Below are 17,288 nucleotides of genomic sequence, written 5' to 3'. Positions count from 1 at the left end.
AACACAGCAATGTGGAATATAAGGAAGCATAAAACATCCAATGAGAGCAGGGGGGAAAAAGGAATAAAAAACATGAGGATAGTATAAGGAGTCTCAGGGACAACTTTCAAGCATATTAACATTCACATGTGGGGGTGCGGAAGGAGGAGAGAAAGAGAGCAAGGAACTGAAAACCTATTTGAAAAAATAAAGAAAGAAAACTTCTCATACCTGGTGAAGGACACAGACATACAATTACAGGAAGCACAAAAAGTCCCAAATAAGAGAAACCCAAGGAGGCCTACACTAAGACTCATCATAATTAAAATGCAAAATGTTAAAGACAAAGAGAGAATCTTAAAATCAGCAACAGAAAAGCAATTGGTTACTCATGTAGGCACTCCCATAAAACTGTCAGCTGATTTCTCAACAGAAACTTTGTAGGCCAGAAGGGAGTGACAAGAAAAATTCAGAGTGATGGAAACCAAGCACCTACAAACCAAGAATACTCTATCCAGCAAAGTTATCATTTAGACTCAAAGGACAGATAAAGACTTTCCCAGACAAAACAAACAAACAAACAAACAACTAAACAAGTTCATCACCACTAAACCAGTATTACATGAAATGTTAAAGGGTCTTCTTTAAGAAGATGACAAAATACATATAAACAATATGAAGAGCTCCAGTCAAGTGGTTCAGTTGCTTAGAGCATTGTCCTGTACACCAAGGGGTTGCAGGTTCAATCCCCAGTCAGGACACATACCTATGGGAAGCAACTGATCGATGTCTGTCTTGCCCCCTTCCTCTCTTTCTAAAATCAATAAACATATCCTTGGGTGAGGATTAAAAAATGAAAAAGCTATTAAACATATATTAAAAGAATTTACAGCAAAAGATGGATAAAATAGAGGTGAAGATTCTGAGCAGAGAAATTTGTAAAAGAATCAAATGGAAATTACAAAACATCTAAAATAAAAATTTCATTGGATGAGCTTAAGAGAAGTGAATGCAAAATGATCCAAACTGAAGGACAGAGAAGATAAAAAATATATATATACAGCATCTGGGAACCACAGGATGATATCAAAGGATAAGTATGTATGTAACTGACATCTCTGAACTATATAGAGAGGGAATCAAGGAGAAGGAACATCTGCAGAGATAAAGCCCCCAAATATTCCATGACTACTGAAATGGCATCCTTAGCAGATTCAAGGTCAGAAAAGCCAAGCAGGATAAATATACATACAAGAAATCACAATTATATCAGAGTCAAAATGCTAAAACCAAAATTAAAGAGAACATCTTTCTTAATTTAAAGAGAAAATCTTTTAAAAACCACGAGGGAAAGAACTCCACATCATTCAGTAATACAATGGCTCATATCAAAAACAATAGCTGTCAACAATGAAATGACATTATTCAAAGTGCTCAAAAAAGGAAACTGTATTGAAAGTACTCAAAAAAAAATCAAAATATCCTTTAAAACTAAAGGTAACATAAATACGGTTTCAGGCAAAACCTGAACACAAAACCTGACAACCGGTACACAAGAAGATAAATGGCAAAGAAAGCTTTTAAAGTTGAAGGGAAATTATCCCATATGGAAAAATAGCTCTGTGGGAAGAGATAAAGAGAACCGGAAATGGTAATGTAAGTAAACATAAAAAACTAGTTTTTCTTAATTTCCTTAAAAATCTATTGATTGCTTAAAGCAAAGCTAATAATAAGGTATTATGGGTTTATAACATAAGAAATAAAATATGACAACAATAAGCACAAATGGCTGGAGAGAAATGAAATTATACCACCATGAGCCTCTTACACTGTATAAATAGTGTGCTATTAATTATGTTACATTATTATACATAATGTTAATGTTAATGGAATATTAATTCTAAGTGATAAGAATTCACACTTTTATAATCATTAGAGCATCCACTATAAAATGAAAGATATAGTTAACCAATAAGGAGAGACTAAAACAGAGAAGTAAAAATTACACTATTAACTCAAAAGAAGCAGAAAAGGAGGAACAAAGGAAACTGGGAAAAATAAATCACAAGGTGGCAGACTTAAGTCCATCATATATAACAAAACTAAATGTAACTGTACTAAAAAGTGCAATTAAAAAATAAGCCCTGGCAACCCTGGCTGGTGTAGCTCAGTGGATTGAGCACAGGCTGCGAACCAAAGGGTTGCCAGTTCAATTCCTGGTCAGGGCACATGCCTGGGTTGCAGGCCAAGTCCCTGGGGGGGCCGCGTGAGAGGCAACCACACATTGATGTTTCTCTCCCTCTCTTTCTCCCTCCCTTCCCCTCTAAAATTAAATAAATAAATAAATACGTCTTTAAAAAAGTAAAGATTATCCGACTGGATAAAAACAGCAAGACCCAAGAACATGCTGCTGGTAAGAAACATATGAGTATTTTAAATATAAAAACACAGGACTGAAAGTAAAAGATGAAGGAAGGTATACCATGCAAATACTATTCACAAGAAAGCTGGAGTGAATATATTAATATTTAAAAAGTAAAAAGCAGGCAAAATTCCCAGAAACTGGAATGCCAGAAGAAGCACATATATGAAATCTAACCCTGAATGGTGTTGAGAATATGTGAATGAATCAAAAACTCTTGAGACTAAAAGTATGAAACAATGTAAACAGTAAGAGAGGATGTACTATAAACCATCATTTTACTTGTAAATTTTACCTGACCTTACAATATTCCCCATGAAAATATCTGCACATAAATTTGAGACTGTTTTCAACAACATGTTACATGGCATAGCAGATAACAGAATTGGTTGTTTAAAGTGATCTAGCAGTATTTTCTACTATTAAAATTCCTACTTTTGGAGAAAAGTGAAAGTTTTCTATAACCAAAATTGTTTCCTATCATTTCATACATCTTCAAAATTCTGGTTAAGTTGAAAATATACCAGAAAAAGGGTATAAAACTCATGAACAACCACTACACAAAGGGCCTACGAAGGGCTGAAATAATTTTATGACTGTATAAATGTAACCACCCCTTAACTGTTAAGGAGTTGAAATTACATTTGGCCCTTTGAAGGCAATCACAAGGCTCATGTGGCCCCTGGTGAGAATGAGTTTGACACCTCTGTTCTAAAGAGTCTTCATTTTCTTTGGATTCTGAAATGCAGGGCATGGCAGAACGGGATGTCAAACCTGAGCTGCCCAACAGCACCTCACACACCATGGATATTCTTCCCTATTACTGTCTGTGATTTGTGCTTTCCAGCCTCCACCTCTCTGCTCAAAACTTTTGCTCTCACATCTACACAACTGAAGGCTCAACTTAAGTACCATCAACTACTTGCTCCATGATTACAACTAGATGAAATGATATCATCTTCTTTAGACTTCTCATAGCACTTTCCTTGTTCCTCTCTCAACATTACAAGGAAGAAAAAGTAATCATTCATATCCTTAATAATACACGTTCAGTTCTCATAATTAGTTTTTACTTTGTAGGCAAATATTATTTTTAAACATATTGTCCACTAGTATTACTAGGCAATTATCAACATGCTGTAGTCCAACAGAAAGGCCACCAACTATGTCAAAGGGAGCATTCTCTCTCACCTGATATATTCCTCTTTATTTTCTTCTGTTACAAGAATATTGCCGCCATTTGGTTTCAAATCATGACTCTTGATTTCACCTAAAATTTCTTTATCGACGGAGAAATACATTTCCAAACCACATTCTTCAATATTGTTTTCTCTGCACAAGTGAAATTAACACTATTTGTTATACTAATTCAATTATTTACAAGGTTTTAAATAAAGGACTATGTTCTTAAATAACTATAAACCAAAATAACAAGAAAACTAAAAAAATTATGTTCTAAAGTCATCATATTTTGCCTAAGATCTTGGGTATATTTCTATAAAATTTATCATGTTGAATAACAAAACGTTTAACACAGACCATGCTTACAGTTTACATATCAACACCATAATGAAAGCATACAGACTATATTTTGACAAAATAAATGGAAACACACTTACTTAACCCAGATGAGTGAATTGTAAAATTCTGGATCAATAGATTCTAAATCCTTGAGTCCTACTGGTTTGTTCAAGATGCGCTTGTAGAATGGCAAAGAAAAACCTGTGTCTATGAATTTCCCATGGAACAGAGCCTATGAAAGAAAAAACAAGTACCATTTAAGATAATTTTATAACATTCATTGTATTTCAGAATGTTAGATGAGTTCTTCATTAAAGTAAAGCTCCCCTGATATATGATTCCATTATACTCCCCTTTTTCTAGAAAAAGGGCAAATATAACAAATCCAATCTTAGAAATGTCTTAGTGACGAGAAAATTTCAAATGAGAAAGTTAAAGAAACAATGCTTTAGTACTGCTGAACTAGCAAAGTAAACACAGTTCTCCAGCTGTACTTACCATGGCAATAAACCTGCCAATAAAACGAAAATATTTCAGATGATCTGGATTGATATAAGAGGCGGGGTTTATCTGCAAGCAGTAGTTGTCCTTCCCTGCATATTCAAACAGGCAATACATTGGGTTCAACACCTCATGTGACAAAAGAAAGAACCATTCTCTGAAATGAAAAGAAAATTTTGGGTGAAAAATCATGCACGTGACCATAACAACAAATCAGAGGGCATTGGTACAAAATTAAAAATCTACACTCCTCAGCTGGCAACAGTTACCTAATTTATCATGTTGATTTTACTGCTTCTGTTCAAATTGACATATATTTTACAGAGATGATATTTATACACTACTTATTATTACATTTCAAAGAATCTATGATACCACCAACTTTAAAGACACCATTATTTAATGAACCACTAAAACTTTTTTCCAATTATAATTGTGATACACATCCCAATTTCAGAGGTGTTAAAATATAAAAATGTTAGTCTTAGAACCAATAAAATACTACACATAGTCAAGTTGAAACTTCACTGATTGACCCGTGTGATTAGAGCAGCTGAAATAAGTCTAATGTTATTCCATCTATTAATAAGTCCTACAGTCATCCACATCAAGTACCACTGCTCTCTAAATCCTAGACAGATATGAAAAACAATCCAATTTCACAGAGCAATGTGGGAGAAACCAACTGGCAATACCTTAGTTACCTTCTGAATTAATGTTGAAATGCTATAGCTGCAGAATAAAGGTACAATAACTTCCTACATTTCATCTTCCTAAAATGTAAGATTTGAGAAAATAATACTTGCAAGCAAAGTATAATGATATCTTTGAAGGAAAGAAACTATAAGTTCTGAATATTCATACTATCACTACCTTGCTACACCTCCATAATCTAAACCTTCTTCTCCTGGAAAAATCACCCACAAACGTCTTCGCAGATCTTGGGGACTGAAGCTCATTATCTACAAAACAATAAAGTAAAAATATTGGTAAAAGGAGTTGGTGAAACATCATTCTATCACTTTCAGGTTTGAAATCTCCTTCATTTTAAGTACTTAAATTCCACTTGACAAAGGATGGTGTCTGTGGTCTAATCAGTACCACACATACAGAAAATACATTAACATTTCATAGTATTTTTATATTATACATATCTATGTACTTACATACTTTATACAAATTAATTTTCTTGTAAATAAGTCTAATACTGACATAAAGTTGCTTCTCTCACTTGCTTAGAGCAGAGTAATTATGGGCCTGGCCAAAGGTCAGGTGCTTTTTTTGGTTCTGTTTTGGTTAAGTCTGGGTTGTTTAACAGTAAAAAGGTACACATAATAGCTAACTGGCTAACGTGGAAATGAAGAACCAGTGGCTGCAGAGAGAATATAGTTAACTTTGGAAACTCATTCTCAGTAGAAACTTTTAAGTACCTAGAAATATTACTCAAATTTTGTGTCCCACTACAGTGGTTAATAAGATCATCTTTATCTTTGAAGGTGAGTACCCTTACTGAGCTATTATAAATAGGTCATTTGGGTTCCTTCTTTGTAAAGCTACTTATCTGCCAAAAATTGGGCCACTAAAACATTATAGATATTAATTACCCTTAGAAAAATGACAGGAACTAAAGAGAGAGAAGTTGACACAATGCCTCTATTTAATGAAATGATATGAATGAGCTCTCACATTTAAATATCCAGAGAGGTGGGGGATGGGCTGGGATGAGAATAAAAGGCAGAAAACTATACTTGAACAACAATTAAAGTAAAAAAAAAATAAGAAAATAAATACCCAGAGAGGCTCAGTAACTTACTTACTTATGCCAGGGCTTCTTTTTCCCACTCATATTTATATCTCACTCAAACAAGAAAATCCAAGATGTAATAAAAAAAATTCAATGCTTATTTCATGTTTATGACAAATAGTCTATAAATACTATAGGCTAGATACATAACAATGAAAAAACAAAGAGGTTAAAAGTATCTTTTATTGCCCTGGCTGGCGTAGCTCAGTGGATTGAGCACGGGCTGGGAACCAAAGTGTCCCAGGTTCGATTCCCAGCCAGGGTACATTCCTGGGTTGCAGGCCATAACCCCCAGCAACCGCACATTGATGTTTCTCTTTCTCTCTCCCTCTCCCTTTCCCTCCCTCCCTCCCTCCCTCTCTCTCTCTCTCTCTCTCTCTCTCTCTCTCTCTCTCTCTCTCTCTCTCTCTCTCCCCCCCCCCCCTCCCTCCCTTCTCTCTCTAGAAATAAATAAATAAAATCTTTAAAAAATAAAAATTAAAAAAAAAAGTATCTTTTATTGTTGCTCTGGCTCCTTCGTTGGAGTGCTGTCATCACCTATACCACAGGTGGCAAACACAAGGCCCCGGGGCCAAATCCAGCCCTCTTCCACCTTGTTTCTATGGGGCAGGGGCAGCACCTAGCTCCTTGCCCCTAGTTAAAGAGTAGTTACATTTATACAGTCCTACAATTACATTTAGCCCTTTGAAGGCAACTGAGATGGCGATGTGGCCCCTGATAAAAATGAGTCTGACACCCCTGCCCTACACTAAAAGGTTGTGGGTTTGATTCCCAGTCTGGGAATCTTTCTCTCTCTCAAATCAATAAACATATCTTTTATTGTCTTCTCCTTCTGGCTATTCTTTGTCTTCATGGCTGCTCTCCAAACCCGAGGGCTATCCCTGATCTCGCTTGAGACTGTTCCCCCAAATCTGAGACTGCTCTCCTGGAAATTCTGGTTGTTTCTTTTCCCTGTGCCTGATATCTGAGGATTCATTCTTCCCTGGAAAAAATACCTCTAAATATCCTTTAACAAATGCCTAATACGAAAGGAAAAAAATTTTTGTCCTGCAATTTCCCTGATAAGCAGCTGTGCCATGCTAATAAAAACACTTACTATCCCAAAACAACTTTATCCAACAGTTATGAAAAAAATCTGATGCTAATTTTGCTATCAGATTTGTCATTCTTCCAAAGCAATCAAATATTTCTCAAATTTTAATTTCATATTTAATTGCTAAATGTCAAATCCAAGATGACAACTTTAAGCAACTGTTTTAGCACCATCTGGTCTGTCATTCTGCAAAATCCTCTGGTTTCATAAGTCAAAAGATAAAGAGACATTTAAACATGTTTTGCATCTTTCCAGCACTTCTATAGGCAAGTTATGTTCCAAGAAACTGGCTGCCCACCAGAAACTGCATACTCAGTGACTACACAGTGGTTATGAAAATGAAAATTAGAAAAAGGTAACAAATGTAGTAGGGAATGGCCTTGGAGATATACATCATATCAAAGGAATGACTCATAATTCTCTAAACAGCCTTAGTTGAGTACTGCTGCTAAAAAGCTATCTGCTCCTATTTAGCAGGATGCAAACTGCATTTCTCCTTTTCAATGTTAATAATTGAGGTTCCATTAAGAAATGAACACAACTGTTTCCAAAAGGAAGTAGACAGCTACTTTCAACTATCTCAGACAATTTTTTAAATTTTTGCATTCAGTATGACACTTCTTGAAGCAGTAATTACAATAAAGGGGCTTTATTACCAAGCCCCTTTGATAATTACAAAGGAGCTTGTAATAAAGAATCACATCCACATCTGGCCATAAAACAAAGACTAACTGGATGTCTTCATATTAAGACATTTTTTCCACTGGTCACTTAATCTTCCCTATAACAAAGTCACTTAACAGTTGCATTAGGTTAGTAAATAAAGTTGCAAAACAAAGGTAAATAATAAATTAACTCAGGTTTTGAGAAAAACTGAAGAAAAAAAAAGACAACTTCTAAAAACATATTTTTAGATATTGTCACCAATATCTTTCCTTCCTACAAAAAAAATTTTTAATTAAGAGTATCACTTATTGTAAAAATGCAAGTATTACAGAACTATAAAAAACTGTATAGTCTCCCCCCAATCCTTTCTACCTATCCAATAACATTCATATGGATATTTCCACACTTCTGTCTACCAAAAGCCTATTTTCTTACTTAAATATCTATTTCAAATCAAATACTAAGCTTAGAAATGGAAACTTAAAACTCATTAATTACTTTCAGTTACTCTGACATTTCAAAAACACAGAACACACACATACACAAAACACACACACACACAGAACTACCTGCATGTTCCTAAATTTAAGCAGTAAAGTAGCTGACAATGAAATTAGATTTAACAATTCAAGGACTCCAACTCAAAAATTCCAAACTGTTTAAATTGCCAACACCGAAAGATGATTTGGGGCTGGCAGCCAGGGAGCAAACTACTGAGTAGAAAAATAGTACCTGCTGAAAGGAATCCTCAAACAATGTTTTTCTTGTCACTGTAATCTTTATGTGCTGTGGCATGGCCAGTTGCTGAAACATAAAAGTGACTTTATAAGTCAACTCTTACCATTTAAAATGGCCTATCAAAAAACCAAAAGGATAAAGTTTTATTTACTTTTACCTCTGTTTACAGAAACAACTAGACTTTGAATATGAACTTATATGCAATAATGTTTAACCATGCATTTGTGAGCCTTTATGATAATTACAGATCATTTGGTATATAAAATACAGAAGAACACAAGATCTCATGTGTAGAGCTTACTGAGACAAATCTTTATTTAATTTTATTTTCAAAACACTAATTCAGATTCTTCTTGCTTGTCCAGTTGATTATAAGTCTGAAGTTTAGAAATATGCATCATAGTAACATTTTGAATAGTACATTAATTTTATTTAAAACCTATAATGAAATTAATTCAATATTTTATACATCAGAAATAGTTGATCACATCTGAGAAAAATACTCTGAATATAACCATATATACATATCTGTTAAAGTTATATATGCCCGTATATACCAAATGCTAATATGAAAGGGGATGGTAATAATTTATACATCAGAAAAAATGTTTCAGCTCATTTGAGGATTTCTACAATCTGAACATAATGGATAGTGGAAAGAGAATAACAATGTTTTCTTATTCAAATGGTTTCAAATTTATTATTCTGGACAACAGAAGCGGCAAATTATCTAACTGATAAATCTATTTTTTTGCCTTGAAATAGGAGATTCTAATGCTTTCATTTTACCTGTTTTTCTATGAATTATTTTGACAATCACTGGCTGTGTAATATAAACAACATAAACAAAACAAAGGGAGTACTGAAATATAGTCCCAATACTAACCTGACACCAGAACCGGAAATACTGAACCTTTGCCTTGAAGTCCCGTACATAGGCTATCTGGGGTCCATTGTCTCTGAGGAAGAATGGTAATATGACATAAATAGCTGTTTGCAAGATAAAATATTGAAGAAAAGCAAAATACCCCCCCCAGTACTTAGCAGTCAAATACAAAAACACCCTAGCACAACATACTCTTAACACTACCTTTTAAAGTTGTTACTTCCCAAAGCTATTTTTAAGTAAAAGTCAGGAATAAATTTTTATCTTTTTACTTTTATATTTTTAAAGATTTTATTTATTTATTTTTAGACAGAGGGTGAGGGAGAAAGAGAGGGAAACATCAATATGTGGTTGCCTCTTGTGCACCCCCTACTGGGGTTCTGATCTGGCCTACAACCCAGGCATGTGCCCTGATTGGGAACTGACCTGGCAACCCTTTGGTCCACAGGCCAGCACTCAATCAACTGAGCCACACCAGCCAGGGCAAATTTTCATCTTTTTAAAGCTACTGTTGTGGGACCTTGGCCAGTGTGGTTCAGTTGGTTAGGTGTCTTCTCTCAAACCAAAAAGTTGCTGGTTCAAGTCTTGTTCAGGCACATGCTTGGGTTGTGGGTTTGGTTCTCAGTTGGGGCTCATGCAAGAGGCAACCAATTGATGTCTCTCTCTCACATCGATGTTTCTCTCCCTTTTTCTCCCTCCCTTACACCCTGTCTCTAGAATCAATAAAAGAAAGAAAAATTTAAAGCCATTGTTGTGAGATTTTCTCAAATCCAACAGGACTAGGTAAAGTAGATTCTGTCTGAGAATGTTGTCTATTCCATAAACCCATTTTCTCCTTTGTCCTTAAATCAGACTCTTGATATTTACCTAAGCAGTATTTATGCAAATAAAAGTATCTGATAAAATGTAACATTCTCTCATGATTAAAAACACACACACACACACACACACACAACACAAACTAAGACTAGAAGGAAACTACCTCAACATAATAAAGGCTGTATATCAAAAACCTACAGCTCGTATCACACTCAATAATTGAAAGAATGAAAACTTTCCCTCTAAGATCAGGAACAGTGCACGGATATCTGCTTTCACCACTTGTATTCAACAAAGTATTGGAAGTTCTAGCCAGAGCACTTAGGCAATAAAAAGAAATAAAAAGGAAAAATTATTTGTTTGAAGATATGATTTTCTATACAGAAAACCCTAAAACTTCCAGACCAAAAAACAACAAAAAAACCCATTAGAATAAATAATTCAGCTAAGTCTGATATAAAACAGCACACAAAAATCAGCTGCATTTTTATAAACACTCAACAATCTGAAAAGAAAATTAAGAAAATAATTCCATTTACAAATAGCACCAAAAACAACAGAACATTTAGGAATTAACCAAGAAGGTAAAAGACCTGCATATTGAAAACTATAAAACACCATGGAAAGAAATTTAAAAAGGCAAATAAATGTAAACATAGCTTATGTTCACAGACCAAAGACTAAGATATCAATACTAACCAAAGCAAACTACAAATTCAGTGCAATCCCTATTAAAATCCCAATGACTTTTTTTTGCAGAAAAGAGAAAAACCCACCCTAAAACTCATATGGAATCTCAAGGGACCCTGTAAAGCCAAAACAATCTCAAAAAATAAAAACAAAGTTGGAGGACTCACATTTCCTAATTTCAAAATTTAATATTGAATATAAAGCTAAAGTAACCAAACCAGTGTGGTACTGGAGCTGGAATGAAGACAGATAACTAGACTAATAGAATAGAATGCCCAGAAATAAACTCTTGTGTATATGGTCCAATGATTTTCGACAAGGGTGCCAAGACCATTCCATGGGGAGAGGACAGTCTTTCCAACAAATGAGACTTGGATAACTGGATATCCACATGCAAAAAAGAATGAAGACGGATCCTTACCTAACACCACTGCAAAAATTAACTAAAAATGGATCCAAGACCTAAACGTGCTAAAGCTACAGAACTCTTAGGCAACATACAGACTAGAAGATACTTGCAAATGACATATCTAATAAGGTATTAGTATCTAGAATATACAAAAAATTCTAAAACTCAGCAAAAAAATCCAAGTAAGTCAATTCAAAATTGGGCAAAAGATTCAGACATTTCTTCAGATATATAAATGGACCATAAGCGCATGAAAAGATGTTCAATATTGTGACTCATTAAAGAAATAAAAATGAAAAACACAATAAGGTACTACGTCATACCTACAGGATGGCATTATAAAAAAGAAACAAGCAAAAACCAACAATTGTTGGTGAGGGTTGGGAAAAAAAACCACGGAACCCATTTGCATTGCTCATGGGAATGTAAAATGGAGTATCTGCTGTGGAAAACAGTATGGCAGCAACTCAAAAAACCCCCCCCACAAAACCACCATTTGATTCAGCAATTCCACTTCTGAGTATACACAGAAAAGAATTTAAAGGATTCAAACACTTATTTGTACATTCATGTTCACAGCAGTGTTACTCACAACGGCCAAAAGGTGGAAACAACCCAAATGTCCATGAATCAATATATAAAAAAATAAATGGTATATACATAGACTGGAATAATATTAAGCCTTAAAAAAATGAAATTCTGAAACAAGTTACAACACAGATAAATTTTGGAAACATTATGCTAAGTGAAATAAGCACCAAAGAAGAAATATTGTACGATTCCACTTACACTGAGTAGCCAACTTCATAAAGACTGAAAGTAGAACAGCGGTTATTGGGCGCTGGGGAGGAGGATTGGATAATTACATAATGGGTACAGAATTTCAGTATAGGATGACATGGTTGCAAAACAATGTGAATGTACTTACTGCCATTAAACTGTACACCTAAAATGGTGAATTTTGTTATGCATGTTTCACCATGATTTTATTTAAAAAATTTTTTTAAAGACTTTATGTATTTATTTTTAGAGTGAGGGGAAGGGAGGGAGAAAAAAAGGGAGAGAAACATCAATGTGCTGAGAGAAACACTGATCAGTTGCCTCTCACATGCCCGCAACCCAGGCATGTGTTTTGACTAGGAATCGAACCAGTGACTTTTCAGTTTGTGGGACAACATCTAACCCACTGAACCACTCAGTCAAGGCTACCATAATTTTAAAAAACCCTAAATAAAACATAAGTTGCTTTTCAAAAATGAAAAAGAAAAGCAAAGTTAAGGGAGCTTTTAAGTTCCAAGGTAGTAGAAATGAAAGAAAACAAGTACCAGAAATTAGGGATTAATTGGTGAGCAGTACTGTACTGATAATTTCTAAAAAGTCTCATTTAGTGCTGAGTGCACAGATTATAACAAATATCAAAAGTCTATAGGAGAAAATATTCAAGAGGGTAATGGCAATACAAAGTATCTAGTGAACAGAAATCTATGGGCAAGCCAACTCAAAAAGAACCATACTTCTTGCTAATTTAGATATTTTACATCAAAATCTTGGAATCGGTTTTTGTTTTAATCTGCAATGTTTAAAAAACTTACAGGGCAGATTTTCCAGTGCGGGGATCTATATAGGTGGTTGTTCTTCTATTGTGGTCCACAAAATACGGAATTCCATCCACTGTGAATCTCATTTCCCAGCCTTCAGGTAAGGGCTTTTCATTTAATTGACTAAAGAACATAGGAAAAAAATATAAACAAAAAAGTTAAAGAGTTGCTTGTCTACCAAATACAGAAACAAAAAACAAACATAAATGCAGTGGAAATCTAGAAAACTATTTAGTCAAGTATATCTGGTTGTTTACAGGACCTCTTTACCTATATCCTCTTTATCCTATAAGCATGTTATTAACCTGTCAACAGGTCCATCAACCACCACTCAGTCTTCTCCCACCTACATAACTTGTATTCCCCATCTATCTAATAACCCACCTAAACATCCCATGGCAACCAAACTCTGCCCATTCTGCCTCAGAAGTTTTCATATTCATTACTATTTTCAATCCCCAGCACCATTCTTACTCTGGCTTTATTCACCTCAAACTTTCACAATAGCCACCTAACTGGTTTTTCCTGCCTCTAGTCTTATACTTGTTTATTTCATATTGCTGACAGAGTACTAAAATAGAGGTCTGATCAAATTAGTTCTTTCCTTAAGGTGATAGCACTGTTCACCACAACCAATGATATGATCTAAGTCTAAATCACTATACCTCACTCACTCTGGATCTATACTCTGCCCTCAAATCCCTTCCCTGAACTCTGTGATTTCAGTGTTTAACAATAACATCACCATTTCCCTAAGCGTGGTATGATCTGCCACACCTCCAAGTGAAGGCTTTCCTCTTGTCCAGAATCTCTATTACTCCTCTGTTAAGACAACTCAAATGTTCTTTACCAAGTGTTCCTTCCTATCTACTTCCCTAATACCTACCTTTAAGACCGTGCTTCCTCTCTCTAAACTTCGGTTTCTTTGTCCATAAAATAGAGATAATGTCTATGTAATAAGACTATATGAGTAATCAATTAGATGATACAAGTAAAAAGTTTAGCACGTAGTTTTATGACCAAAAGGGGGAAGTATGGACAAAAATGCAGCCACATACTACACCTGAGAAACTCAGGGGAGGCCCGCATGGAGGCCTCACAACTCAGACAGAATGTACCACATAGGATGGTCTGAATTTAAAACTTTCTAACTAGAAGTGGTTTACAGTGGAGGGCAGTATTTTTTCCCTATCAAAGGTCAGTCTTTATCTTAACTGAGCCTATCTGTTGTCTTTTTGCATATAGGGTAACATACATGATTAGGAAGGCTCTGGAATAACAAAGTAATTTCTGTCCCCCACCGCCACCCCTTGAAGCACAACCACTGCACCAGGGCAGGAGACCACAAATCCCCTCACTGTAATTATTATTATCATCATGTTAATTGTTGGCTTTTAACTATCTTGTACCCACCTATTTAAAAGAAGTATGTGTAAGCCCTCAAACTGTTATTATTCCTCCTACTATATACTGATCCTTCTTTTCAGGTCTCTCAAAGCACTTCCTTCATACTGCTATCACACCATTTATCAAGTATTTCAGCTTGTGTTGCCTGGCAACAACTTCCCTCCCTGAAAATATTATTACATATGAATTTTAAAACAGGAACTACATTATAAGGCAACAGTGACTTAACTTGATCTTCATTTGTTATATATTAAAATAACTGAGGCGTTAGCATACATATTCAAAACTGCATATTCACTGAACCTGAGAAATTGATTTTTACATTTCAAAATATCACACTAGAATACTAGAATGAGTAGGGAACTACTGAATACCTCTGATGGGTTTGGTGAGAGACAGAACAATGGAAATGTTCAAGTTCACATAAGAAAAGAAGAAAGGGAGGAGTTGAAGGCACTTAAGCTCATTGTTTCAGAGAGCTACAGTTGCAATACAAACGTCATTTTCTTCAAGTGCACTTTAGAAGAACCAAAGTCTGAGAACCATTGCACAGAATGCTTATTTTATTATGTCAAGAGGCTACGAACATTTAGTTGTATTCATAGAACTGAATACAATGTTAGATAAAACAGACTACCAAACTTTTTTAAAGCTAACACTTCTTATCTGTTATAATTGTAAGACAGACTTAGTAACAAGCTGTTGCCTTTAAAAGCAAAATAAATCAAATAGACCTAGGTTATTTTTATTATATGTTAAAATATGATTCTGACTTTAGTTCTGAAACTTTAAAGGTCCAAGGGGGAACAAAAAATGGCGGCAAATTACAGTAAGGTGACATGGTCTACTCTACCCTTAAAGATAGAATTTTTTTCCCCTACTCCTCATCAGAGGATGTTTATTGATTTTAGAGCAAGAGAGAGCAACGGAGGGGAAGGGAAGGGAGGGGAGGGGAGGGGAGGGGAGAAACATCTATTGGTTGCCTCCCATACATGCCCTGACTGGGGTTCCAACCTGCAACCTTTTGGTGCACAGGACAATGCTCCAACCAAGCCACCTGTTAGTACCCAGAAATAGATTTCAAATTTAAAGCATGCCTTTAAAATAGCAGTTCTTAAAACTCTGAGCCCTGAATGTATTAAGTGAAGAATTAATCATACCTAAAGAAAGGTCTGGTCTTTGCCCTTGGCTATTGGGAAGTACTCTTTAGGCCTCTGGAATGTGTTTTATGATGGAGACTTTGGGGTATTCCGTATCAGTTCCAACAACTGAAAACTAAAGGTTTTAGACCAAACTCTGGGGAACAGCTGGAGACTAAATGTTAGTCATACATGCAGTACACGATGAAGCCTTAATAAAAACTCTGGATACCAGAGACTCAAGTTGAGACTCCATGGTTAGCAATACTCCACACATACTGCTCCATATCAATTCTGGACGTTTGGAACCATCTCAGACTCTGGCCTTTGCATCTCTTTCTTCTGTCAGTTTTAATTTGCAGCCTTTCCCTATAATAAATGTGACTGAGGTCAAGAGGCTTCATTTGAGTTCTAGTCTCTCTAGCGGAAGTGCTTACGGGAACCACTGAAATTTGTAAAATTTGTAGCCAGTTGGTCTGAAGTGAGAGTAGTCCTGGGGACCTCCCAGCCTATGGCTAATGTCTGAAGTTAGGGCAACCACGTAGTGACGGTGCTCTCTGACTGTATGCCTTGCCGAATTCCTCACAGAATGGAATCTTTCCAGCAGCCTGATAAATACATAGTATTATATATTATTATGGGCCACATTGTTATGGGCCCTGCAAATTCATATATTGAATTCCTAATCCTCAGCACCTCAAAATATGACCGTATTTGGAAACAGGATTGTTGCAGATGTAACTACTTAAGATGAAAATGATAGGCCACTAATATTATGACTGGTGTCCTTATAAAAAGGGAAAATTGGAACACAGAGACACACACACACAGAAAGAGTGTCATTTCAAGATTGGAATTAAACTGCCACAAGCCAAAAAAACCACCAGAAGCTAGGAGAGAGGCCTGAAAACAGGTTCTTCCCTACTGCCTTCAGAAGAAGCACAGGCCTTCCAACACCCTGATCTTGTAGCCTCAACTATGAGACAAATTTCTGTTTAACCCACAGGTACTTTGTTGAGGTGGCCCCAGGAAACTGATACACAAACCATTACATAACGTTACAAAGAAAAGCAATTATATATACATAGTTATCAAAACATTAAAAAGACAAACTTATACTAATAATGCGTCTATCAATATATTAACTAGCCAAGTTCCTACAATGATGTGTGTAAGCAGTATTTGCTGTAACTGCAACAACTGCAGAATGATATAAAAGACCTGTGATTTCTACTGATGCAAAGTCCTAGGCATTGCTAATTTTACTATGATTGTAGCCTACAATCACAATGGAAGAAAACACTCAATTTCAGGTAAAGTTTAATAAAAATGAATGTTTGATTTTTTTCCTCCCTAAGTCATATACTCCCTGAAGTTTTTCCAGTGGATCCCTGGTTGCAAAAGCCTGCTTTAGAATTACTTATCTGATCTTATAATAATAACTAGGTATTTTTAATATTGGCATATATCATTGAGATTTTTTTCCCTTAAGAAACCCATATTCATTATATGAAATAGTATAATATTATTTTTTCCTCTTTATAAGGTATGTATGTGGGTGGCTAATGTTTAAGGCCTTTGGGGAAAGAATATGTAATTGATCTTTTTAATAAATG

At 35.3% G+C, this 17,288-nt stretch overlaps 1 protein-coding gene across 5 annotated transcripts in view; it reads right to left on the bottom strand.

Annotated features, from left to right (window-relative positions):
- Positions 1-17,288, bottom strand: part of ITCH (itchy E3 ubiquitin protein ligase) — a 110,874-nt gene that overhangs the window by 14,064 nt on the left and 79,522 nt on the right. For all 5 annotated transcript variants that reach the window (XM_028524837.2, XM_028524839.2, XM_028524838.2 and 2 more), the window contains 7 exons: positions 13,121-13,249; positions 9,611-9,683; positions 8,719-8,790; positions 5,297-5,385; positions 4,421-4,580; positions 4,021-4,154; positions 3,593-3,733 (listed from right to left, as the gene is read on the bottom strand). In XM_028524837.2, the coding sequence (XP_028380638.1) occupies positions 3,593-3,733; positions 4,021-4,154; positions 4,421-4,580; positions 5,297-5,385; positions 8,719-8,790; positions 9,611-9,683; positions 13,121-13,249 (798 nt within the window). The remainder of the gene's footprint in view (positions 1-3,592; positions 3,734-4,020; positions 4,155-4,420; positions 4,581-5,296; positions 5,386-8,718; positions 8,791-9,610; positions 9,684-13,120; positions 13,250-17,288) is intronic.

The sequence above is a fragment of the Phyllostomus discolor genome, chromosome 9 (assembly GCF_004126475.2).
Source record: "Phyllostomus discolor isolate MPI-MPIP mPhyDis1 chromosome 9, mPhyDis1.pri.v3, whole genome shotgun sequence".
NCBI classification, from domain to species: Eukaryota; Metazoa; Chordata; class Mammalia; order Chiroptera; family Phyllostomidae; genus Phyllostomus; species Phyllostomus discolor.
The sequence above is the reverse complement of the archived record's forward strand: the minus strand, read 5'-3'. Positions and strand labels throughout refer to the sequence as shown.